General features: G+C 39.2%; 1 protein-coding gene across 2 annotated transcripts; it reads right to left on the bottom strand.

Annotated features, from left to right (window-relative positions):
- Window positions 1-554: 554 nt before the first annotated feature.
- mcoln2 (mucolipin TRP cation channel 2) lies at window positions 555-24,148 on the bottom strand. 2 transcript variants are annotated; one of them, XM_061738368.1, is made up of 14 exons: window positions 24,041-24,148; window positions 23,160-23,313; window positions 22,281-22,454; window positions 21,356-21,512; window positions 20,961-21,039; window positions 20,774-20,870; window positions 20,578-20,677; window positions 20,216-20,328; window positions 19,870-20,019; window positions 16,092-16,193; window positions 15,781-15,903; window positions 10,900-11,106; window positions 9,073-9,203; window positions 555-1,040 (listed from the first exon to the last, which is right to left on the bottom strand). In XM_061738368.1, exons 2-14 carry the CDS (start codon window positions 23,304-23,306, stop codon window positions 1,004-1,006), a joined length of 1,617 nt encoding a protein of 538 aa, XP_061594352.1. In that variant the 5' UTR covers window positions 23,307-23,313; window positions 24,041-24,148; the 3' UTR covers window positions 555-1,003. The 2 variants fall into 2 exon arrangements, with proteins under 2 accessions (XP_061594352.1, XP_061594350.1); XM_061738366.1 differs by having other exon boundaries at window positions 24,009-24,133.
- Between the last annotated feature and the right edge of the window lie 823 nt (window positions 24,149-24,971).

Raw genomic sequence — 24,971 nt, 5'->3', positions numbered from 1 at the left:
GTTAACTTGATTGACCCTGATTGCACACAACCATGTTGAAAGAAAATCTTCAGTGACAGTGGAGTGACACGTTGGGACACGTTGTGACTGGTTGTCTCATGAGATAGGTGCTGTAGAAACCCCTCTACCCTAGTCATGCTTGAGACGTAGGAAATAAAAGTCAGGATACACTCTAGTCTAGACCCTCCTCAGCTCAGACAGAATAAAAGTAGGCACAGAAAATGGATGGATGTTTTGATTCCCACCAAAGTGAAGACAGGAATGAACCTTAATAGTGGGCCCATAAAAATGTTATGAATTTCCCTTTGAATTATGTTAAGTGTAAGAAGAAAGAAATCACTTGTTTAAAGTTGCTAAGTGAGAAAGTGGACTTATCTGTCATTCTTATGTCATTAAAAAAGAAACTTCTATTATATCCCGTTGCTGCGTTGTGGAGGAGTTCTTATGATTTAGAAAGGTTTGGAGCACGTATTTTTCTGCACACAGAGGGAACTGACTGTTCTGTTCTTTTATAAAGTATCATAACTTCAAAATTAACAAAGTGAGATAGAAGATAAACATTACTGCAATATTTAATCAATGACAAATAAATTACATCTGGAACCACAATATGTTACATAATACCCATTTACAAAAAAACACTTTCGATTCTGAGAAACCTCAATCCAGTTTTCTGGCATTGAAATGCAGGTGCAGACCTTAAAAAGGCCCAGAATACAGTACGAAACAGTACCCTCAATCTTATTCAATACCAGTGACAACTTCAGATTTTTTTTTAAGCTTGGTCTCAGTCCCAACAGAGCAACTCAAGGTCCATTTATACATTCAGAGGGAGGAACCTGATTTATGTTTCACATTCCACCTCACAGAATCTCACTCGTGCAACTCTTCGAGGGTTTTTCCACTGAAAATGTTTGAAGTCCATAGCGGTGGAAAAAAAAAAGTCCTTTTCCAAGAAACCTTCCCCTTTTTTGGACCAGCTCATCTGAGGATGGGGCGGCTATCAACTGATCAGTATGACATCATCATTTGCTGGAACTCTGCAAAGACATGATAAAGGAAGAAGAACCATGATTCATCCTTCATCTGCACAGCAACACAGTAATAAACAGCAGCATATTCTCCATATTAAGTAATTAGTAAGGGTGGCTGGATGGGAGATCTGCAAATGCTTTTCCATTAAATCAAAAATTAGACACTCTTCTCCTAAAGTTTTTTAAATGTATTCAAAGCAGAAAAAAAACCAAAACAAAATGCTTTAAGACTCAAAAATATTGCTCATCTGTTTTCGCAAATCGGTTTCAAGGTCTCAGCTTTACAGAACTGTGGCATAATGTTCCACAAATGTGTGTCACTCTCAATTGTGACTGACATCTTCAATGGCCCTTCAAAGGCCCCGGCATGTTTACACGCGAGTAAACCAGAGCTTGTTGCACATGTTGTGAAATGACGCCAAGCTTCACACATGAACGGTGTGTATGTGGTTTTCTAAAAATGTACAATGAAAGCTTGAGCCAAACTCCCATAAGAAATGTTGATTAAAATCAAATAGATGACATCTGTATTCCTGAACTGCATAGAAAGCTTTTTTTTTTCCCCCTCATAAGAATTTCAAAAGAAATTCTTTAAAAAAGGTTTGCTATGAATTTCCCCTGAATGTTAGGTCCAGATAAATCGAACATTGAATGACAGCGAGGCAATGAAGTACTTAAAATTTGGTAATTTTTGACGGAGATTACTTTGCATTTCTCGTTGAACACAACCATTCCAAAAGCAAAAGTTAAAACAATAATAAGACAAAATAGAAACAAGGAAGACTTTACTCTAAAATCAATATACACTTGCCAAATGAGTCAGTCAACAATAGCTTGCTTGATCACTTGTTTATGCCAACACCACATTTGCTAGCCTTGACTGCAACCTAAAAGAAATGAGCCATCCTTCCCTAGTTCATATCAAACAGCAAAACTATAAGCATGTTAATGAAAAAGGGCTAAATCCTGTTGAACATCTGTGGAAAGAGCGGCCACATGCAATCTGGAAAAGAAACCCCTCAAACCTGATACAGCTGGAGCAGTTTGCACGAGTGCACCAACTTGCTCGTCTCCAGGTGCAGGAGTCTTATTGAGAGTTACAAAAAAACAAATGATGGCCTCAAATGGTTGTGCAACAAAATTTTAAAGTTGTTTTTACCAACCAATTAACACCAGAGCCTGTTTCATTAGTATTTTTCCAATGATTTAACTGAACCACAATTCAAAAGCAATAGGTTCAGGTTTAAGGACACTTTGCCATAAATTTTGTCAGTTTCAAGTTATTTCAGTAACCATTGTGGGTTTTTCTTTTAATGGAAAGGTACCAGCAAATCTGTCCATATCGATACATTACTTTGAATTCCTGCGTTTTTTGTAAAGTCTGCTCATTCAAACTTGTGGGGTTTCGTCTAAATTAATTTAACATTCTTTTTGTTGCTGTAATTCCCAGATGTGTTGCAGATCATTACAATGGATTTTAAGGCCCGGTTTCACAGACAAGGCTTAAGCCTAGTCTCAGACTAAAATGCTGTTTGAGCTGGCTTAACTTTAAGTCACTTGCACAGACATATCTTAAAATAGTCATAGATTTAGTCTGTTCTGGATTAAACAAAGCCAATTGCAAGAGGGTGGATTAGAGCTACTCTAGGACTAAATTGAAGTTTATATTAATCCTGCAAAGAGGCAGGTTTAACTTCGGCTTAGTCCTGTTTGTGAAAGGGAGCACAGATAGTTTGGGAGCATGGAGTATTTGGAATATCTAAATGAAGACCAATATTCGCTACAGAGGCCTGCCAGACAAATACTTGTGGATAGGAATAATCCATTGAATCAGTTTGATGAAATAACTTTCCAAGACCGCTTTCGTATGTACAAAGAAGATGTACTGGAGATAATTACTTTGCTTGAGCCTAGACTTTCCTCCATGTCTCAAAGAGGAAGGCCTGTACCCAGTTCTCTCCAAGTTCTGATCACTTTGAGATTCTTGGCATCTGGAACCTTTCATCGTGAAACTGGTGATTTGTGTGGTGTCAGCAAAGCAACAGTGTGTAGAATAGTTCACAATGTCTGCAGTGCCATTTGTGAACTGAGAAATCTGTACATTAAGTTCCCTGATGCTGCTGAGCAAGCCAACTATAAATCGCGATTCTACGAATATGAGAACTTCCCAGGAGTGATTGTATTGATGGATGTCATATTGAAATCAAGTGTCCATCAACTCCTGATGCTGAGGAGTACAGGAACCGTAAGAACTGGTTTTCCATCAATGTTCAGGCTGTATGCACTCCCAATTTAGAGTTTTCAAACATTGTTGCCCGTTTGAAGGGAGCAACACATGACTCAAGGATTTTTCACAACTCTTCATTGTGTGCTCAGTTTGAGAGAGGGCAACATAGCGGAATACTAATTGGTGACAGTGCATATGCGCAGAGAATTTATTCACACCTTGGCCACATCCCACAACAACTGAGCAGCAAAGATATAACAGAGCTCATATTCGCACTAGAGGGATGGTCAAGCGTATGTTTGGAGTGTGGAAAAATCAATTCCAGTGTTTATGCAATACACTTCATTTTGAGCCAAGAATATGCTGCAAGGTGATCATTGCTACAACTGTTCTGCACAACTACCCGAAGCTGCACAACTACCTAAAGCAGTATAATTGTCCTGACCCTCCAATGGAAGACCAGAATGATTCAGACGTGGCCATGCCAGTCCAACGAGGACTTGCACTCAGAGCTGCTTTCACATTGCAGTGCAATAGTGTGCTGAAAAATTAAATGAGAAACTCAACCAAGGCTGTCCTAAAATTTAGGTTGTGGTGACTACAATACTCACACTCTTGTCAAGTGTATTTCATTACATTACATACCTATCTCAAGCATCTTTCTTTGAACAACTCTCTCTTCTAATTTCATATCCAATTCGACCTGTAGAATTCTCATTTTCATGTCATGCTCTTCTTTCAGATATTTCATTTTCTGCTCATGAACTTCTAAGGCTAACTTTTCATGCATTGACATCCTTTTTGGTCTCTTCTGGAAGGTTTTGGCAGCATCTTTTCTCTGGGATGCCATGCCAGATGTGGAGGGTGCACAGTCATACATTTTTATTTGCATTGAATTCACTGCAAATGGCAGCCCAAGCATTGTTCGTCTTATGTTCAACAGCAGCATTATGCACTTTACTTTCAATAACAGCATGATTTCCCAAAAGTTGTTTAAGTAGAGTTTTTTTTCATACATAGTATAGGTCTTTGAGCGTGTTCTTTTAGCTTCAACCATGTTTTGTGTCAAAATTCCCTCCAGCAAAACTGTCCTCAATTCCATTCCAGGTTTTTGTGAGCACCATTAGGCTAACAGACTGTGCTCCCACTTAGGCTAATGAGGCGTTCTCATTTAAGCTTACTCCAGGACTCCACAGTCTGGGACTAACTAAGACAAATATAAGCCACGCTCATGCAAGCCACTTAAATGACCTAGCTTTACTAGTCTGACTTAAGCCTACTCCTGGCTTGATATAAGCCTTGTCTGTGAAACCGGGCCTAAGAGTCATTCCAGGGCAAGCATGGCTTTTTATTGTTTGATATATTTTACCTCCATACAGGTTTGGCACGGATGCCTACAGACACAATGAAAGGATATATAATAGTTATTATACTGCTTTTAGAAAGAAATCAGATTTGACAGTTTACAACAAGTGGTCGTGAGACTTTTGTCATCCGAGGATACCACATCATGTGTGGAAGACTACAACTACAGTACAGACTACAACTTGTAAGACAGTATGAATGTAATCACAAGCTGGAAGTAAGGTCCAGTCACCTGTCTCTTTTAATCAAATGTATATTTAAAACTGCTCAAAAGAGCAAAAGTACCTGCGGACCGACTGTTGCAGATATCAAAATTTGACAATCTTCCCTTCCCACTCCTAATACAATAAAATGATCATGGTGATTTCTGTTTGAAAGGGATTTCTGTTTATCAATCATTTGAAATTTGCTTCTGTAGATGCCTCATTTATGAATTGTTTGAACAGTTTTACTGTAGATGACTGCATATGAAGTTACCAATTTTGCCAAGAAATTTCATCATCAGCATGAGTAGCAAGCAGTTTCTTGATTGAATTTTCATTACAGTTTCCTGTCATTTCTTTTTACAAATACATTATTTTCCTGAAAGAGTGCTGTGATGGACTGCAGTGCTATAATGTGTCAGTGACACATTGCATAGTAATTATGTCATTATTGACATTACCACATCATATGCCCATAGGACACTAAACACGTAAACATGTTTTAAAAGACAACCATTATTTATGGTGAGGGTGCTACCGGGTCACAAGCTCGCTTATTAATTTTTTTTAAAGATTCGGAGAGACAGCTATGTTATGGCTTCTTATGTAAGAGGGATATTACAATTCTGGTTAGCATGTGTATCAATTTTAACAATCAATGCATAAATCAAGCAATTTAAAAGTCAGCTAGCAAGCAGATCAGTTTTTCAAGCTTGACTGATCAATGGAATCAAGTTGGGGGAAAAAAATTTAAAATTAATTTAGTGACTGCAGACTGATGATGCTGATGTATAAGAAAAAGGTAGAAACCTGCCTATCCTATCATTTCTTTTGTCATTGGGTGTTCTCTCATTAAATACTTCATAAAATGGTCATTGCATTTAACAAAGATTTTTCAAATGACGTTTTAGACGTTTCTTAAATAGATTTTCTCTTGGGTTGAAATTCGAGTCATTCGTGTTTTACGTCTTACCGACCAACTCTCAAACGAATGAACTCTTCAACCAAATTCTCTTGAGATATACTTACGCCACACCGTTTACGTAAATTGCAGTCAATATGGTCAAGTCTAAATATTCAGAAATATTACTGTCATGGGGCTTAATGGTTATTTCAATGACTACCACAAACTTCATTTTGACACTGAATTTTATTCACATTGAATCTGCACTTGATTTAATTTTCAAGTTGTGAGAAAGCCCAATAGGAGCGCTTGTATCGCATCCAACACATCTTTACATGGGTCACTGGTTAGTTTTGCACATTTATATTAAAACAGTTTTAAAAGTTTAACATTATATGGACCTTTCCCCGACCCTGAACCTAACCTGGGGTTAGGGAGCTGCGTGCTGGCCTGCGGTCCCCACCCCCCGTCATCCCATTGCTGCTTCCACCTGCCTGCTGTGCTGCTGACGTCCCCGACGCCCCCAGTCTGGCCTTCGGCAGGAGGGTCCCCCCTTATGAGCCAGGTCCTGCTCAAGGTTTCTTCCCTCCTAAAGGGGAGTTTTTCCTTGCCACTGTTTGGCTTAAGGCTTTTCTCCCACTATGGGAGTTTTTACCTGCCATTGTTTATGTAATAATTGCTCGGGGGTCATGTTCTGGATCTCTGGAAAGTGTCTGGAGACAACTTTTGTTGTATTAGATGCTATATAAATAAAACTGAATTTGCAATACACCAACATTAAGTTTTATGGCTCATAAAAATGAAATACTATTTTTATAAATGGAGAAAGCTCCTATATTACAATTACAATTCTTCTTGAACTGCAGCAACTTATTAATGTTCCTATTCATTTTCAGCCTTTCATATTGCATTCTCCTTTTTCTTGGGGTAGTGCTTTTTGTTTGAAGTGTGCTTTATAAATTGAGTTTTTTAACTTTTTAACAATTATGATTTCAATCAATAAAAAAGGTTCCAATGACTAGGTGTGAAAAAAAAGATCCAGATGCACTTCTTAACTTGTAAAATAACCTCTCAAACTGAGATAAAAATACTACAGTAGAAAAAGACAGCAGGAAAAAGCAGCTAATTGCGAGATGAAATTTCATCCATCTAGACATGACCATGTTTACTGATCTAATTTTTGCCAGCACATCGAGACAAGATACTCAAAAGCAAAATTCAGTCAACAGCAGCAATTATATACAATTACACAGACTCTGAAACCTAAAACGACTTGATGACAACTTGGCTAACTCTAAAAGGCCACTAGATGTTTAGTCATTTGCATTGCTTAATATTACATACTGTAATGGCTCTGTAACTGAAACTATACTTCCTGAAACGCTTAAACATCCAGAACGGGAAACCGAGATTGATCAAATGGTAGACAACGGTTCCTCAACATGCATGACAGGCTCCATAGTCAGAGCGCTAATGAGCCATCAAACTACGAGTCCTGAAACCAGAAACGGCTTCACTTTTCAGAGCATCCAAAAATCACAAGAAATGTAGTCACAGCTGATAACTTGAATACTTGTAAAACTAACTTTTACAACCGTTACATTGTGTACAAACACAAAGCGTTTTGAAGATAATATTTTGATGTGGAAAAGCTGCACGAAGATGCATAAATGACTATATTAGGTGCTTTTCTGAGGTAAATTAGATCTTTCTGCACTCGGCCAGAAAACAGTTCAACACTTCTGAAGCGGAACGATAAGCCAGAAACTGAACCTGTCCGTTTACAGAGGGGCATTTTCCTGAACAGCAACCAGACACAACAAAATAATTTGTTATAAAACATTTTGGAAATCTCAATGCAGGACCAACCTCTGACTGGTTACAATATCCACCAATTTGCAGAATGTTTAGACAGTATAAGAGGAAGAAATAACTTAACTAGGATGTGGTGTTAAAATAAACATAAATTGGAAGTTGCCATTTCTTATTAGAAAGCTATTGTCGGACAAGCCATTAAATATAAAACAAGATTGGGGGGAAAAAAAAAACAAGCTGGAGAGACACTTAACTCCATTTGGCGTGACATTCAATATGCCTTTTTTTTTTTAATTCTCAAACCTCATCTCTGCTACTAACGACTGTACTATAAAAACTTTTCTGGCTCTGTTTGTGAACCAGCGATGAGCGTGACTTGTTTATTTAGAAGTCAACACAGCAAAGAGGGAGCTGTGGGTGAAAAGGGGGGGGGCGGGGGGGGGGGGTGTAGTGCTGGTGGTGGGAAGGTGGAGGGGGGTTCTTCCCAGTGTTCAGCCTCAAAGTTTCTCTGTAATCAGTCCATCAACTGGGTGTGTCGGCATAGCTCCCACCACTAATTTCATTGCACTCAGACCATGTAAGACTGAGCCAAACCACAGTGTAGAGGAAACATTGCTCCTTGCGAATGATAGGAATTGCCTCACAGAACAGGAATGCCAATTTAAAAAAAATAAAAGAAGGGGGGACACAGTAGAAAATGTGTGTCTAGTGGTAGAAATGTGGTGCTAGCTATGCAAATAAGTCCTAGTTTCCAATAGTACAGCTTTTACTGTGAGAAGTGATTGTGCACTTTGTGTGTCTGTTCTTTGCCGTCTATTTTTTATTACTATTTTATTGATCATCCTAGTACATTAATGATTTCATTGTTTCTGCACTTTGTACTGTATTTTCTTTTGGTATTGTTTCATTTTAATGTATACTGTACAGCACTTTGGTCGACCTCGGTTGTTTTTAAATGTGCTATATAAATAAAATTGACATTGACCTCCTTGTTATGTCATTCCTTCTCACAACGTTTAAAATGCTTCCCGACGTTGAGGATACCAGGAAAGGATGCATTTTAGTTGTAATTGTGTCCGTTATTCTGACATTTTTATTTCAAAATTCTGCATGTTCTCTGTTGGGAGAAGATCTTGACTGCAGGCGTGTCACCCGAGTATCCTTTTCTTTTCAGCTGAGTGTGCCATATGTGATCCTCCTGTTAAAAATGTTCAGCACTGAAACTCCCCCAGATTCCTTGAGCTGTTGAATTATTACATTTCACTGAGGAAGGTGAAAGTTGGTAATCTTACCCAACCTTTCATTGGGACAATTTATCCTTATGGGAGAATGATAATGGCACCATTTATTTTATCAGGCATGAAAGTACAAAAGAATCAGAGACAAAGAAAGTTACGGAATATTAGCATATTAAAACTAAAGTTGCTGATAACCTAATTTTGGCATCATTTCCAGGGATTCCTCTAGAAGAATACGAATATTGGTGGACTATTGTTTAAGCAGTGAGGGTGAGCACCATCATACCGTTTGCAGCAGCAGAGCACATTGTGGCTGATCTCAACATTCTGGCCATTCTCCTCTATGATTGGAAAATCTGTCTGATCCCGAAGAAATTTTTGCAGGTCTGTCAGTGGGAATCCAGTTCTCTGGTAGTTCTGTTAGTCAGGGGAGATTAAACAGCACATCAAGACAGAGAGAAGGTACAGAGCATTGACTTTTAGGCAAAATTTTAGTCATTTATCCCTTAATAGTGAATTAGAACCTGGATATGTCCCGCATGAAACAATTTACTATGAAACCAACTAAGATTTTCCATTTTTAGCCAAGTATAACACACTGATATGATCTAAATACATTAAAATATTGGTATTTCTGGACTCTATGACAATGCACAACATACATTTTGATATTTGGAAATATCCTTTAAAACGCTTAATAGATTAAGCATTTAGTGTTTAAAACCTATTATGCCAAATAAATGACACCAGTATAATTATCTAAGTAGATCTTCTTTTGGGGCTTTACAAATATGCATTCAAAAAGGTGAAAATCTCAGTGAAGTTCAACACAGGAAATGTTTTATTCCTAACCATATTACATACTTACCCCCATCAGATTTAATAAATAAAAATAATAGTATACTTGGCCACTCGGTGGCGCAGAGGGTTAAGCAGCGGCTCATATACTGAGGCTACAGTCCTCCTGCAGCGGTCGCAGGTTCGAATCCCGGCCTGCGCACCTTTGCTGCGTGTCATCCCCGATCTCTCTCTACCCCTTTCATATCTGCAGTTTGAATAAAGGGCCACTAGAGCCCAAAAAAATCTTTAAAAAAAAAAATAATAATAGTATACTTGGTCTTTCTACCTTAGTCTTGGTGATTGACCTAGTTCTCAAAACCCTTTTAATAATAAAAAAAAAAAAAAAGTGTCTTTCCATGTCTGTGGTGATGCATTTGTGTTACCGTGGCCACAATCCCTCGATCCCCCACTTTTTTTTTTTTTTATTACATGGAGTGATTTGACAAACCAAAAAAAACCAGAGTAATTTGCTTCATGGCTGATTCAGTTATCTATCAGATTCATCAAAGAGGTAAACTGATAAAAACACCACAAAACAGTTATATTTGAGGAATTTCAGAGATGAAGCATCAAATATAATCAAACATAACACTGAAGTGCGTAGTTCCTTCAACCATTATCCTGGACCCTATTTTTTCCACTTTATGAGTTTGACATTAACCACCTCAACAGTCCATCTCAGTGTTTTAGTCCAAAAACTTGAAAAAAAAAGAATGTAAAAAAAAAAACTGGCAGTGCTTCTTGGTTGTAAAATGTTGGTGCCGTTTCGGAATTGGTTTTCCTTGCTGACAAACGGATTTCAAATTCTTAATAAATTAAATTATTTGAAACCAAATACATTAAAAAAAAAAAATTTAACGGCTTTAATTAAAATGGGATAACTAGGGGCACTGCATATCTCACTTGGTTGATCAGACGCTTCATGTTGGGAGGCCATCGTCCTTGTGCAGGCAGTCCAGATTAAAATCCCGGCCTAATTTACAGCACCCATAAATTCATTGATATTTTCTTGTTGGCTGGTATATACATATTTCCAAAGCAACAGATTCTGTTGTACAAGCACTAAATTTGGTGCCGGGGATAAAACTAGCATGAAAAAAAAGAAAACTATTCTAATTGGTGCATATTCTGTGTGCAACTTTAAAGTGTTGAGAACCACAATGTGCACAGGACATGAGACATAACCAACATTAGGTTTTAATGTTTTTCAGTCAGTCATACACCTGTGATGGCATAGCAAGATTCAACAATCAGTCAGGCAACACCGAATTACCTTGATGGTCTCATAGGAGTCAGTGATGAGGGCAATGAAGAGTGACAACACCATGTAAATGAACAGGGAGATGAAGGAGTAGAGGTAAGCCCGACTGAAGAGCCACACCAAAGTGTTTTTGTCCTTTAGCTCGGCGAACGTGGAGAACATGTCGTCCCCATTCAGGAGAGAGAAGAGGCACTCTGCTACACGACTCAGACCCTCAAACTGGAGAGAAGACAGCGACAATGCAATCAGCAACTAACGTAGGACATTTAAAATTATGGAAAACAATAGCAAAATACTACTGAAAGAAAGAAAAAAACAATAATCAGATTGGATGTTTCACGAAAATGATGCCAAGCTGTAAATTATTTCTTTTGATTAAAAATAAAATGCATAAAAAAAACATCAACAAAAGATAATACTAACACTAAAGGCAAGTTTCTTGAGAAATTGTATTAACTTGTTAATTTTTTTTTCTTTGCAATGGCCTATAATAAACAACATGTGACTAAAGAGGATGCAGAAAATCAAAAGATGGATGACAGTTGACGATAAAAAGAATGAAAAGAAAACAAAGTGGCAAAAGATGAGTAGAGAGCCTGAAAGCCAGACACATGCATTTTGAAAGAATCTATGTTCCACCAGAATCTGATACCATCTAAAATCAACATCCCTCTGCGACACCGCGGATCCAGAGCACAGCAGCCGAAGACGTGTGGAAAAGCAAGTCCGGAGACATCCTTGTTTATTCATACCGTAAATACACAGACAAGGCTGGAATGGCTGACACTTCACTGCAGGGGATTACCCCAACAATTGCAGAGTAAATATCCTGAATCTGTATAATTATTGACAACAGCTTAGATCAAACTGTGCATTTAAAAATCTATTATACCTCCATTGTCACACAACTTTCAAAGCCAAAGATTAAGAACTAAAGGAGACTGCAGTTGTAATGAAACTAACAGTGATGTGGTCTGCATAGTGCCCCCGTGCCGGCATATCTTTTTGTTTTTGTTTGTTTATCCCCTTTTCCCCCCACGGTACTCCAGTCTTATCCCTCATCAGAAAAACATACATATTAGTTTAATTGGTGACACTCAACTGTCCATAGATATGAGTGAGTGACTGCGTCTCCCGTGGCCCTGTGATGGACTGACAACCTGCATTTTTACATACTAATGAAATATGTGAAAACGTATTGGCCTTTTCTTTCGCCGTATATCATTCAAGTTAATATAGCCAATTAGAACCCCTCAAGAAACAACCAATTTAGAATAAACAGACAGACTTGGAATTATTATAAAAAATGTGTAAAATATATAAACCCGATACATGTTATACTCACTTATACACTTATACATAAAATATGCACGTTTTGTCATTTACTGAAGAAAGTTTTTTTTTTTTGTTTTTTTTTTTAAAAAACCTTGTATGCAATTCAGGTTAATTTTTACAGATTTAATATTCCTGCATACTTAGGAATTTGAGTCAACATCCAGCCATTTCTGAATTTAACTTTTTATACTAGTCCCATCTCCTTAGTTTAAGATTAATAATAAATCTATATTTGCTCTGGAAGAGTGGAAGTAGGCCAGCTGCTTTCTGTCCAACTTCACATCTGCATCTGAAGAGTATGACTCATTTCAACGCCCACTTGTGTTCAGACATCACTAAATAATTTGTCTTATCAAGTAGGATGGCTAAACAGTCATTTTCTCTAATGGCGCTTTCTGTCCAGGGATCTTCCACTTAAGGTGACCATCCCTCTGAGTTAAAGAGGAGCTCCAATCGTTTGAAGTAAAATGTTGATTTTATATTTGCAAGTGCTACTGGCAAAGATCATTTTTGATTTAAAAAAAATGTGTTCTCTACAGATTATTTCAACATCTACAAATAATTGAATGTGGAGCATGTCATCTATTAAGCACACAGAGCAGCAGTCAGGGAAACTGAGGCATTCACAGGAAACAGCGACATCTAGTGGCTCTATTGTGTCAAACGTCAATATTGAAAACAGTATCCTTGACTGCACCTGAACTTCTTACTTTTTTTTTGTTCTTGTTCCATAATTACAAATGCATATTTCTGAAAAAGCAACTCAAAACTATCTGTTGCAGAAAGCCTGATTGTTACATCCGTCCTGATACAGGAAGTAAAACATGGGTTTTGATAAAAACTAAAAGGTTCCCAACACCATCATGTCAAGCGAAGAAAATATATTTTTTAGCTACATTTACCAGTGTTGAGCAGGACAAAACTTAATGCTACCTCACTTTTGAAATCTGTTCTTCATTCACAGGAACTCAAAAATAGCCAATCTACAAAAAACTTTCCTTATGCGATTGAGCAACACAACTTCATGGTCATTCGTTTCCAGTCATTTAGATCACATTCCATATACTGGTCAAATGTGTGACCATGTGACAATTTTTGCAATGTCAGTTAATTGCCTTTGGAAAAAGAGAAGAGGATAGCATATTTTTCCAACCACATCAAAAACAGAAGATGTTTGTTGCCAGGTCAGCCTTTTCAAAGCTAGATATTGTTGCTCAGAATATGGAGAGGATCATAGCAACCTATTTGTACCGACAGGGATTTTGTCTTCAAACTGTAACACACTGCAGTTAAAGTTCAGTCATGAGCCTCTCCATGACTAAATTGTAATTGCTGATATTTCTTTAGTTGCGTAAAAAAAAGATACCTGGCGGAGCACACTAATTTTAAACATTTTCTAAAATAAATGTTTCCTATATAAAATTAGGATAGGAGGAATAACTACCTCGTAACGTGCCTCAAGTCTCTGGATGTCGTAGGGCTGTCTTGGTTGACACGCCTCTGCGACATTGCATGGAGGAAGGGGACAGTACTGTTGGAGTGGCAAACCGGGGTGGTGGTCCCTCTTTTTAAAAAGGGGGGCCGGAGAGTGTGTTCCAACTACAGGGGGATCACACTTCTCAGCCTCCCCGGGAAAGTCTACGCCAGGGTACAGGAGAGGAGATTACGGCCGATAGTTGAACCTCGGATTCAGGAGGAACAATGCGGTTTTCATCCCGGTCGTGGAACACTGGACCAGCTCTATACCCTCCGCAGGGTGCTCGAGGGTTAATGGGAATTTGCCCAACCAGTCTACATGTGTTTTGTGGATCTGGAGAAGGCATTTGACCGTGTCCCTCGTGCCATTCTGTGGGGGGTGCTGAGTGAGTATGGAGTCCGGGGCCCTCTACTAAGGGCTGTCCGGTCTCTGTATGATCGGAGCAGGAGTCTGGTTCGCATTGCCGGCAGTAGGTCAGACTTGTTCCCTGTGCATGTTGGACTCCGGCAGGGCTGCCCTTTGTCTCGGTCCTGTTCATAATTTTTATGGACAGGATTTCTAGGCGTAGCCAGGGGCCGGAGGGGATCCGGTTTGGGAACCTCAGGATTTCATTTCTGCTTTTTGCGGATAACGTTGTCCTGTTGGCTTCATCGGACCAAGACCTTCAGCATGTGCTGGGGCAGTCTGAGGCTGAGTGCGACGCGGCAGGGATGAGAATCAGCACCTCCAAAACCGAGGCCATGGTTCTCCACCGGGAAAGGGTGGCGTGCCTTCTCCGGGTGGGTGGAGAAGTCCTGCCTCAGGTGGAGGAGTTCAAGTATCTCGGGGTCTTGTTCACGAGTGAGGGAACGATGGAGCGGGAGATTGACAGACGGATCGGTGCAGCGTCCGCAGTTATGCGGTCGATGTAACGGACCGTCGTGGTGAAGAAGGAGCTGAGTCGAAAGGCGAAGCTCTCGATTTACCGGTCAATCTACGCACCTACCCTCACCTATGGTCATGAACTTTGGGTAGTGACCGAAAGGACGAGATCGCGGATACAAGCGGCCGAGATGAGTTTCCTCGGCAGGGTGGCTGGACGCTCCCTTAGAGATAGGGTGAGGAGTTCGGTCACCCGGGAGGAGCTCGGAGTCGAGCCGCTGCTCCTCCACATTGAGAGGAGTCAGCTGAGGTGGCTTGAGCATCTGTATCGGATCCTCCTGGACGCCTCACTAGGGAGGTGTTCCAGGCATGTCCCTCCGGGAGGAGACCCCGGGGAAGACCCAGGACACGCTGGAGAGACTATGTCTCTCGGCTGGCCTGGGAACGCCTCGGTCTCCCCCGGCAGAGCTGGAGGAAGAGCTGGAGGAAGTGTCTGGGGTGAAGGAAGTCTGGGCATCCCTGTTGAGACTGCTGCCACCGCGACCCGGGAATGGATAAGCGGAAGAAGATTGATGGATGGATGGATGGATGGAATAACTTTTTCTATCTTGTATTTTCTTTTTCCTGCATCAAATCATTGTCTTATCTGTCACCAGGCTACCAAATACCTGAGGTGAAATCCAGAAGCAAATAAAGTGTCTTTATTATGGCACCTGGATCAGTTTGTCAAAATATACTTTGTGTCATATCAGCATTTTCACTTGTTGTTCATAATCATAATCTATTTAATCATTCTCAAGTACTTTTTTTTTTAATATATTTTTTTATCCCGGTTCTTTTCCCCATTATATCACCCAGTGCTCCTATCAACTGACAGTCCTGGGCATTGCCATCCTCTACCAACCCCGGGAGGCCCTGCACTGAGCTTAGGTCTCCTCCATAACCTGAGGAGTGAGCAGGCCGCATCTTTTCACCAGGCAGGGTGGGGCACAGTTCCCATAGATTTAAAGATGCGCACACACTTGGGTGTTTCTTTATTCCTATTTTAAAATGTGTAGCTTCAGCTGTTCTGCATGCATAAAAAGGATTAGTCAATCAAAACAGATGTTACATTTCCTCTATTCTGAGTTTCGCCACACCTCTCGCAGCAACATTCAGACAAGCAATAATCCAACCCTCTCCACTGCTTCTGCTTTCCTCAAGCCTGTTAAGACACTTACCTTCTCATGGTAAGGCCCTAGTACGATCCATCCGCAGAACGTATAGCCAAGATAGATCATGCCAGCACAGCAGCAGAAACGGAGGACTTTGGGGAATGCCGCTTTCATCGTTAAAATCAGGACCTAAGGAAAAAGTATGCAGACAAAGAGTCTTTTTTTATCCGTAAAGGTAATGGTTAGGCTAAGGTTACACCTGAGAACTGCTTCAAAAACACTCAAACAATATATTTTGGAGTATACAGAGCATTTATTTTAAGGTCTGTTCACTGCTAAGGCTAAAAGGAGAAAAATAAGAATAACTCCCAACTCACATTGTACTTCTGAAAGTATCCCAGGTATCTTATCACTCCAACCCACACCATTAATGTTGATGTTCCCAGGAAGATACTGCACACATCATAACTCGTCAGACTCTATAGAAGAAAGAGAAAAAGAGACCTCATCCAAAAACAGAACTCAAATTGGTGCCTGTCAAATAAAGCTGGTATGGCTTTTATTTTATTTTAGCATAGGGAGCAGGAACCTCAGGCCTGCAATCCTTCAGACACGAGACTGCTTTCAAAAGAGGATGTTGATCTAATTTCATCAGAAATTGCTCATCCCCACCCATAAATGTTTGTTTTTATGTTATTGTTCAACCTGCTGCTAAGTTTCTGTTTGGCAGATTTGAGTCCTCTACCCACTGCTGACCTGGTTGCTGCTGTGTATTTGGATCTGAATGTAGCATCCCAGCCTTTTGAATACATCCCACAACCTTTGGTTTCGGAAACATTGCATTTTCCCTGCTGATGATATTGTCCACACACCAGCTTATGTAACCCATTATGATAACTGATAAGAAGGTTAGCTCTGTTCTGGAGCTTCTGAAGCAAATTGTACAAAGAAAGAAGCTTCATAAAATGAAAACATAATGGACAACACTGAAGATCCTCTTCACAAGACAGTGCCTTCAGTCAGAGGCTTCTTTGCATCTCCTGCAACACAGACCACTACAGGAGATCCTTCCCTTTCAAAGCTATCTAGCTCGCGCGCTCACACACGCAAAACTAGTGTGGTAGTTTATATAAGGTGAAACCTTGAAACGCATTGATCACTGCTTTCATTCCAACTTTTCTTAATCCAATGCCATTACTTTTTCCAAATCACTTCTGACATTTTATGTAAAAGGTACATTTGTACAGACAGTTTTTCCTTCCTTAGATAAAAGGTTTAGGTCTATAAATAGAATAGACTAGTTAAAATGGACCTTTACAATATTTACTTGGAGTCATTTAATTCCAAAGTTCAAAGAGGATCACTTAATTGCCACAGCGTGGCCGGAGTTTAACATACCACTTCTTAATGAATAACTGGAAATAAATTCAAAAGGTGATGCCCCAAATTTTGTCCTACACCGACACAGTACGTATACTGCAGCTAATAGAGACAACCAACCAGGGGCCTTTATACAACAGCTGCAGCAGACAAAAAAAAGATTTGTGCACCATTTTGGATGTTCAAAAATCAACTTTGTTGATTTGTCCGTACCGCCACACACACATATCTGCCCTGGCATGAAAATATATGTACCACCATGCAAATTTTGCCAGTTGACGGTACCCAGCTATAAAGCAGTGAAACTCACTTTTATACATCAAAATATGTTCCTCTACATAAACTGATAAGTTTTCTGTTTGTCACAAGATGTTAACATACATCAATGAGTGATCGGTTCTGAGGAACACAGACGTAATCACATGAAATGAGATGAACTCTCATTCTCACTGAGAAGAAAACAAAGTTGTTAATCATATTAAAAGGAGCTGTATGTAAGAGCAATAATAAAACGAATCATAAAATGACCCCGATATGTCAACAGACATTTAAAAATCATGTTCATTTCAAATACTTATGTCACTGACAACAGCACTCAAGCCAGGATATTCCAGTTTAAAAAGAGGAGTTGCAGCCCTCAACTGATGTTTATGTTGTCATTTTTTGTTTTGGCCTGAAGCTCCACCCTCCACCTATCTCCCAATCACAAGGTCAGTATTGTTTCGGCATCCAGCTCGGCTCTAATTATCGCAGCCCTGGCATCCTCTGGTCGGGGGGAGGAGGGGGAGGGTACACGCCGCTCAACAATATTTTGAAAGTGACTGCAGTACCAGTTTTGGACATTTCTTACAGACGACTCCTTTAAATAAAGGGGACCTATTATGAAAAACATGTTTTCTCTTGCTTTAACATATATAAAGGGGTCTCCCCTCAGCCTGCAAACTCAGAGAAGGAGGAAAGCAACCAAATTCTGCAGTGTCTGTACAGCCGCCCGGATGAGCCGTCCAGTGTGATGTGGCTTCTACGAGCCGTTCAGATTCTGCGCCCGTCGTTACGTCGGTTGAACTCCGATGCGTGAAACCACGCCCACAACTAACTCCGCCGGCCAGAGCTTCCGCCATTTTTTCGTAGCGGTGTATCGCGTCATTCAGGCAGCCAATCAACACAGTGCCTCATTATCATAGCCTCCCCGCCCACTCAGAATCCCTCAGAGAATGAGGTTAGAGACTGGGATGATAAAGACATGGTTTAGAGGCTGAATTTCTAATTTATTTAGCAAAAACAATCAAAATCTTGTTTTTAAGACATTCAAGGCCTGTTCAAAATAGATATTAGATGCCATAATAGGTCCCCTTTAAGAACTGGTCACATGTCAGTTATAAAATGAGATGGTTAATGAGATGGACAATTATGTGTTTCCTAGTAGTAGTAGTAGTAGTAAACCTTTATTTTACCAGGCAAGAATTGCTAAGAATACATTCTTATTAAGGCAATTCATTCATTCATTCCTATGAATGACTGTGTGTAGTCGTGCACAATTGCGCAACTTCGCGTTACCCAGAAGATCCTTCTGGATCTGCTTAACTGGACACATGTCCGAGCAACATGAACTTTCCAGCAGGAGCTGCTGACTGGTTGGATATCTGTCATTGTCCCTGAGCAGCACCATGCTGGCTGGATGAAACTCAGAGCCTTAAATATCCCAAAAACTGAACAATAAAACATTAAAATGCAATTTGCAAAGAAGAACCGTTTGCCCAGTGTAGTCTTAACATAAATCTAAGATGTCGCTGAAAGTTTGTTTGGTACAAATTGATGTGATCAAACAATACCTAAATAATGTTTTTATTGAATGTATACTTCCAGAGTCTTATATGGAGTTGCTTCCAAGTGCTGCTCCAGAAAGTGTTTCTCCAGTGATGGAGGCCGGTCTCTCCATGTGGCAGTAACACTCTGGGCAGTGACTGTTTTCGCGTTGATTTTTATGTCAACAATATATTCTTTACGTCAGTGAAGATAACGTGTAATGCTTTTGTTGTTTCACAGCTTGAAGAATTTGCAAATTCAACTCGCGCGGAATACGTTCAACAGGAGGACATATTTGAATTTGGGCTTGCTCACAAATGCTGGTTGGGAGAAGGTGGAATTAGGAGTCATTTATCACCCTCCATCTTCATTTATGGTGTCAATTCTTAAAATACAAGAATGAACAAAGAGTGTTACGCTACACTACAGCTGTACATAACCCCACAACTCTGCACTGAAGACAACACATAAAGCCACCAACAACAACAACACCCATAATCCACTGCAGTCACTACAACCACATTATGCCGCACTATTTCTTTTTTAGATTTACAACAGAAGAAATACCACCAAAAAAATGATTTTTCCTGGCCTCAGCTTCTGACAGGAGTGTGTGCAGCTCACAGCCAATACATTTTTTTTCCCACTTACTTTTGCCATTTCCTTGTTTGGATGAGCAGTTTCTCATTGATACTTATAGTTGCATATCAAATTGATCTACTTTTTTGCGTTGGCAAGATTTCTGCTCAAGGATTTAGGATGAAATGTATGCAACTTTTGAACATAAGGCCCCGAATCCAGAAAATGAAATGACACAGTATGTAGCTCATAATGGTGAACGGTCATTAGTACATAGTATAGCCTTGTAAAACGACATGATCCTATGAACACTGACACCATCTCCTGCTGTAATGGCACAGTCCATTGTCAGATAGTGAGTAACCGAAGCAACATGATTGTAAACCTTACCTTTGCCTGTATTTCCATCTTCAGTATGGATCCAATTATGGCCAAGATATCACTTATGATGACTAACACATACCAGCCATTGAGAAACTCCTTCTGATCATCTGCACACACACTGCGGTTGAAGTTTTCACGAAAGAATCGTGAGAATCTCTTTGGGAGGAAATAAAAAAACAATTTAAATTCACACTCTCATGTAAAATTCTAGATACATGTAAATGTCAAAATAATATAAGCAAAATCTCCAAATTGGCCGACGGTAAAATGAAGGAAGGATTACAAAAGGGGGCAAGATGACTTTTTTTTCATATATGATATTAGACTATGCAGTGAGAGTGGGTCACCTGACCTGGAGTAACCTGATGGCCAGTATGATGGAGCGTGTGCACAACACCACTGATATGATGCAAACCAGAATGACAAACCCATCAAACACCAGCAGATAGTGCGTGTTCTTCTGAGCTGAAACAGAAAGTAACAGTGAGTGGCAGAGTGTGAAGGTTTATCTCTTACACAACTCCGCCTAGTGGCAGATGGTGAAAAAGGTCTTAAATGTGCTAAACAGCTTTTAAACATTTGACTTCAGGAATCAATTAGAGAGTAATCCAAGGAAATACATTACTCATGAAAGGTCAAACTAGGCTAAAAAGTGTCTAAGATCTGCTCAGCTGTGGTAATTTTTTCTTTCAAGTTAAAGAAGTAAAACATTACCTGTCCCAGATATCTTCCAGTCTCGGCATGCGCTGCTTTCAGTATCTATGTCCAAGAATATTTTCACCTTTCCACTATGACACTGGTTATCGAATGTGATCTAATGAGACAATTTAAAAGAAAAACAAAAAAGGTTCATCATAACACAACCCAGTCAACTTAATTTCTACATTCACTTGTACTTCTTAATGCATACCGTCACATAAAAGGAGTAACAGTCAGGTAACTCCCGTGAACGAACGGTCTGCAAGTTGATTCCTTTAAGCTGGAAGTTTATCGTGATTTTAACAAGCCTGAAAACAAAGAGGTGCAAGTTAGACAAAGCAATGATTTTAATGAGTAGAATAAATATATAAGCAGTGCACTTGAAAGGCACTGTGTACCTGTGAAAGTGCAGATCAAAAAAGGATGCATTCTGGGTTTTCCACTGGTTTGCAGTTTTGGGATCATGTGACATACACTCTAAGAAAAATATATACCATTATTGATATATTCCGATTCTTCAGAGTGCCTTTTTCTAGGAACGTTCATACAGTATATTAAAAAGAAGGTATTTGATGGAATAAGAGCACAAATAAGCCCGTCACACTGCAAAATACAAACACATAGTTCCACTTTTAATGTTTACTGTGAAAAATATTGACTCATTTGTTTTTGCAATCATTTGAACCCACAACATTTTGAGAAACCTTGCGGCACGACTGAAATGACTGCTTCTAACTTAAACTGTTATAGTGGAGATCATCTAAATAAATTAATAAATACATAAAACTCTTACCTGTCTCCAGCCGTGCATCAATGTCAAAAGCCTCATCTGAAGACTCTACACTACCTCTTTTGTAGTGGTCTTTACAGAGTTTGACAGGAAGCAGCTTGCCATAATCATCCTCAGCATAACTGATGGGACCCACAGAAAGCTCGCCTAACTGACTGTACTGTAAATACCAGAAGAGAAAGGTCAAAACCACTATCCCAGGATAAGTTCAGGGGCAGAAAAGGGACTGTGTAACAGTTAATCCAGTAGATGGCAAAAACAAAACAAGATAGCAGCACAAATATCTCATCTCAACTGTCAAGCACAACGGTCCAGCAACAGCTTCTGGACAGCCTGCAGTCATCGAGTCATTGTGAACGCTGTATACCACGGTATTCTACAGACAAATGTGACACCATCTGTCTGAAAGCTAAGGTTTGGCTGAAACTGAGTTTTGCAAAAGTGCAATGATCCCAAGCACATTAGCAAATCTACATCAGAAAGGCTGAAAGATGATATTCCAATGACCAGATCAAAGTCTAGACCTCAATCCGATTGGAAGATAAGAGTGGTGTTCATGAGTCAGTCCTCAGAACCCTTGATAAAATAAGGCAACCTTGTAAAGGAGAGAGAGCCCACATTTATTGACAGTGACGTGAGAGACTGATAGCATCATAATGAAAATTATTAATTGTAGAAAATGGGTCTGAAAGCTATCAAACTTCAGGTTGTACTTTTTCCAGCCATACTGCTTCTTCACTTTGATTTATTTTTTGTTAAATAAAAGGCACAGTGCAACAAATTGTACTGTTATTCATCTGTGAGTAATGAAAATGATTAAAAATGATTAAACTGAAATTAGTTCAGGTTGTTTTTGACTGATTTTGACAAAAGCAATTACAATCATAATAAGATGCAAACAGCAATGACTCCTCTTTTTTCGACTTGCCTGATCGAGGACATAAAACAGGCTGTCGTAGAGACCACGCTGCGTGTACACAGCAACACTGTAGTCATCCTCATCCACCCCACTGTAGTCCTTCAGGAAAAGTTTTTTCAGGGCCATGGTGTTTTCCTCCTTATAGGAAACCACCAGCTGGTTGTTGAGACCAAACAGAATGAGCTGTGAAACAAAACAAAAGAGAAAGCTGATCATAAGTAGGAATTCAGGCAGAATTATTTTAGCTATTAACCTTTATTTTTTTAAAGATCTACAGTAACATTTATTTAAAGTTGTACTAAGACAAGAACAGACGTTTAAAATTCTTGCATGCGTGTTTTTGATCCACTTCAAATGTTGACTTCTGTATCTTTCGCTCTGCACACAGAACACTTTTGAAGTACGGTAGTCTTGTATTTTTACAAAGTTGACACTCAATATTTAGCCGTTCCTGGTTGCTCTGTTTTAAAAGTGAACTTCTACTCAGTTAGCTAGAGTCCAAAACCTTATGTCATTTAACATTACATAGTTAATCCATCTAACTATTTTCCAAAGATATAATTTTTTCTTGCAAAAAATATCAAACACGTTTATTTTTTGCTAATTTTGCCATTTGAAGCTTAACCAAGAACATAAAAAAGAAGATACATAACTTCAGTCTATTTTCTATAAAGAGAACAAGAAAATGTTCATGTGCAGTTAGTACATGATCTGAAATAATTTGGCTATGTAGGACTTTAAGTGTAAATAATTGTTAGAATGTGTCCATCATCTACAAGAATTCATGTGTATCAACTACACTTGTTTGTATGCATTGGATATATAACTGTTCCGGTTTTACAGTTATTGGGAGTCTCCCGGTTTTTCGTAACCTGTGACTGCACATACTTGCGTAGTGATCATGGCAATCTTCAATATTTGGACTCCCATTTTCCAGGGTAAATGCCGCCGGGCCCTGTACTTCTCACAAGGGCTCATGAAGTAATACTTTAGATCATCTCTCAGGCTCTCTTCCTTGATAACATCTTGAGTCATGACAGAGCTGGAACAAAACAGCAACATCATGAAAAAGCAGATGAGGAAATGTACCTTATCTATGACTGAGATAAAAAACACATTGAAGTTTAGAAGCGTTTGTTGTGTTTTTTCAAGTTGCTGCCATTTTCTCTGTGCAGATGAATTCAGTGTCAAAGCCTTCAGGATGAGAATGCAGAAGTGAAAGCGAAATGTGAGAAAAAGCAATTTCATAATTTTTTATTTTTTTTTTCAAATAACTACACCAGATTGGTGGAAAACTCCATGAACTGAGCACAGTGTCTGCATTCAGGCTGCTGCATGGGTGCAAGTCCAAGGTTAACTCAGTAAGTCAGTATGTGTACCGTCACTATTTTCCCCGAACAGTTTGTCAACCACAGTGTAAATCCCCTCCCGCTGCAAGTTGTAATGAAGAGGTTGTAGAAAGGTTTCGTTTCACAACTAAACAAAATAAATACATTAAAAAAACATGGAACTATCTTTATATCTTTAGTTCTGCCGTAAAATTATCATGTATAACTTATTTACATTCTGGTTTTATTGTAAGGTAACAGCCTTCATGATTTTTGACGATTTACTTCTAGTTGAAGGAGCTCTCAACACGTGTCGGATCTATCTTATCAGAACTTATGTGGTTTCAAGTCGTAAACAAAGTTTACGGCTCCTGGCTTGTATATCCTGGGCTTGCATAAACATACTTACCTAAGAGAGTTGCTCCTCTCCAAATAACGTACCAATAACTCCATGGCTGATGGCCCAGGTGGAAAAAGGGCTTTAATCGAGTGAGAGGAGTGACGGACAGCTCACACCGAGACCTTCCCCGGCTGCGCTCCCAGCGCGTCCACGCAGCTGCGCGCCAGCCAATCAGGACACGAGTTTCAGGCGGCGCTCAGGTGCGTAATCCACGGTGAGGGGCCAATTCGTGAGAGGACAGGAGAGTGTAATCAAACCCCCGTATAATGGGGATATTACATTGAAAAGATGTGATTCTGAAATTGAAAGAGTATCTGATATAAAATTCTCAGGGGTTGTTATTGATTGTAAATTAGCATGGAAACAACATATTAGATACATAAAAGGAAACTTTGCAAAGTCAATAGAAATCCTGTATAAGTCCAGAAATATATTAAATCATAAAGCACTACATTTAATTTATTGTTCACTAATACTAGCTTATATATCGTATTGTGTGGGAGTGTGGGGCTTGACATATAAGACAACAGTAAATGCTATAGTCAACAAGTTACAAAAACGAGCCATACGTATTATTATTAGGGTGGGATACTATGAACATACAAATCCATTGTTTATAAAATCCCATGTTAAGAAATTTTATGATTTGGTTTATTATAAAATAATGTAAATAATGTATAAATCTAAATTAAAGTTACTCCCTGTCTGTGTACAATGTTTTTTTCTCAATACATGAGTCAAAATATAATTTGCGTGATGTTTGTAAATTTGTTGTACAAAAAGCTATGAAAGAGACTAAAAGGAGATGTTTATCGGTTGTGAGAGTTAAACTATGGAATGAGGCTGCTAAGCTCATTTTCATTTTCGGTTTACAAAAAAAAGATTTGTAGAGCAATCTTTGAAAGCTACAAATGTTAATGTTTATTTGTTTTTGTTTGTTGCTGTTCTCTGATATTTATATATAAAAAAAAT

This window comes from Cololabis saira, chromosome 13, assembly GCF_033807715.1.
Source record: "Cololabis saira isolate AMF1-May2022 chromosome 13, fColSai1.1, whole genome shotgun sequence".
Classification (NCBI taxonomy): Eukaryota; Metazoa; Chordata; class Actinopteri; order Beloniformes; family Belonidae; genus Cololabis; species Cololabis saira.
Note: the sequence above shows the minus strand (reverse complement) of the source record. Positions and strands in the feature narration are given on the sequence as shown.

Bases quoted from the DNA above. Each gene is read 5' to 3' on its own strand.
- mcoln2 (XM_061738366.1), bottom strand. From the start codon at position 24,052: ATGGAGTTATTGGTACGTTATTTGGAGAGGAGCAACTCTCTTAG. The intron at 20,329-20,577 runs GTAATGTTTTAC...TTTCTGTTTCAG, and splicing joins CTGGAAGATATCTGGGACAG to CTCAGAAGAACACGCACTAT. The intron at 16,194-19,869 runs GTAAGGTTTACA...TTTCTTCTATAG, and splicing joins AGATGGAAATACAGGCAAAG to AGTCTGACGAGTTATGATGT.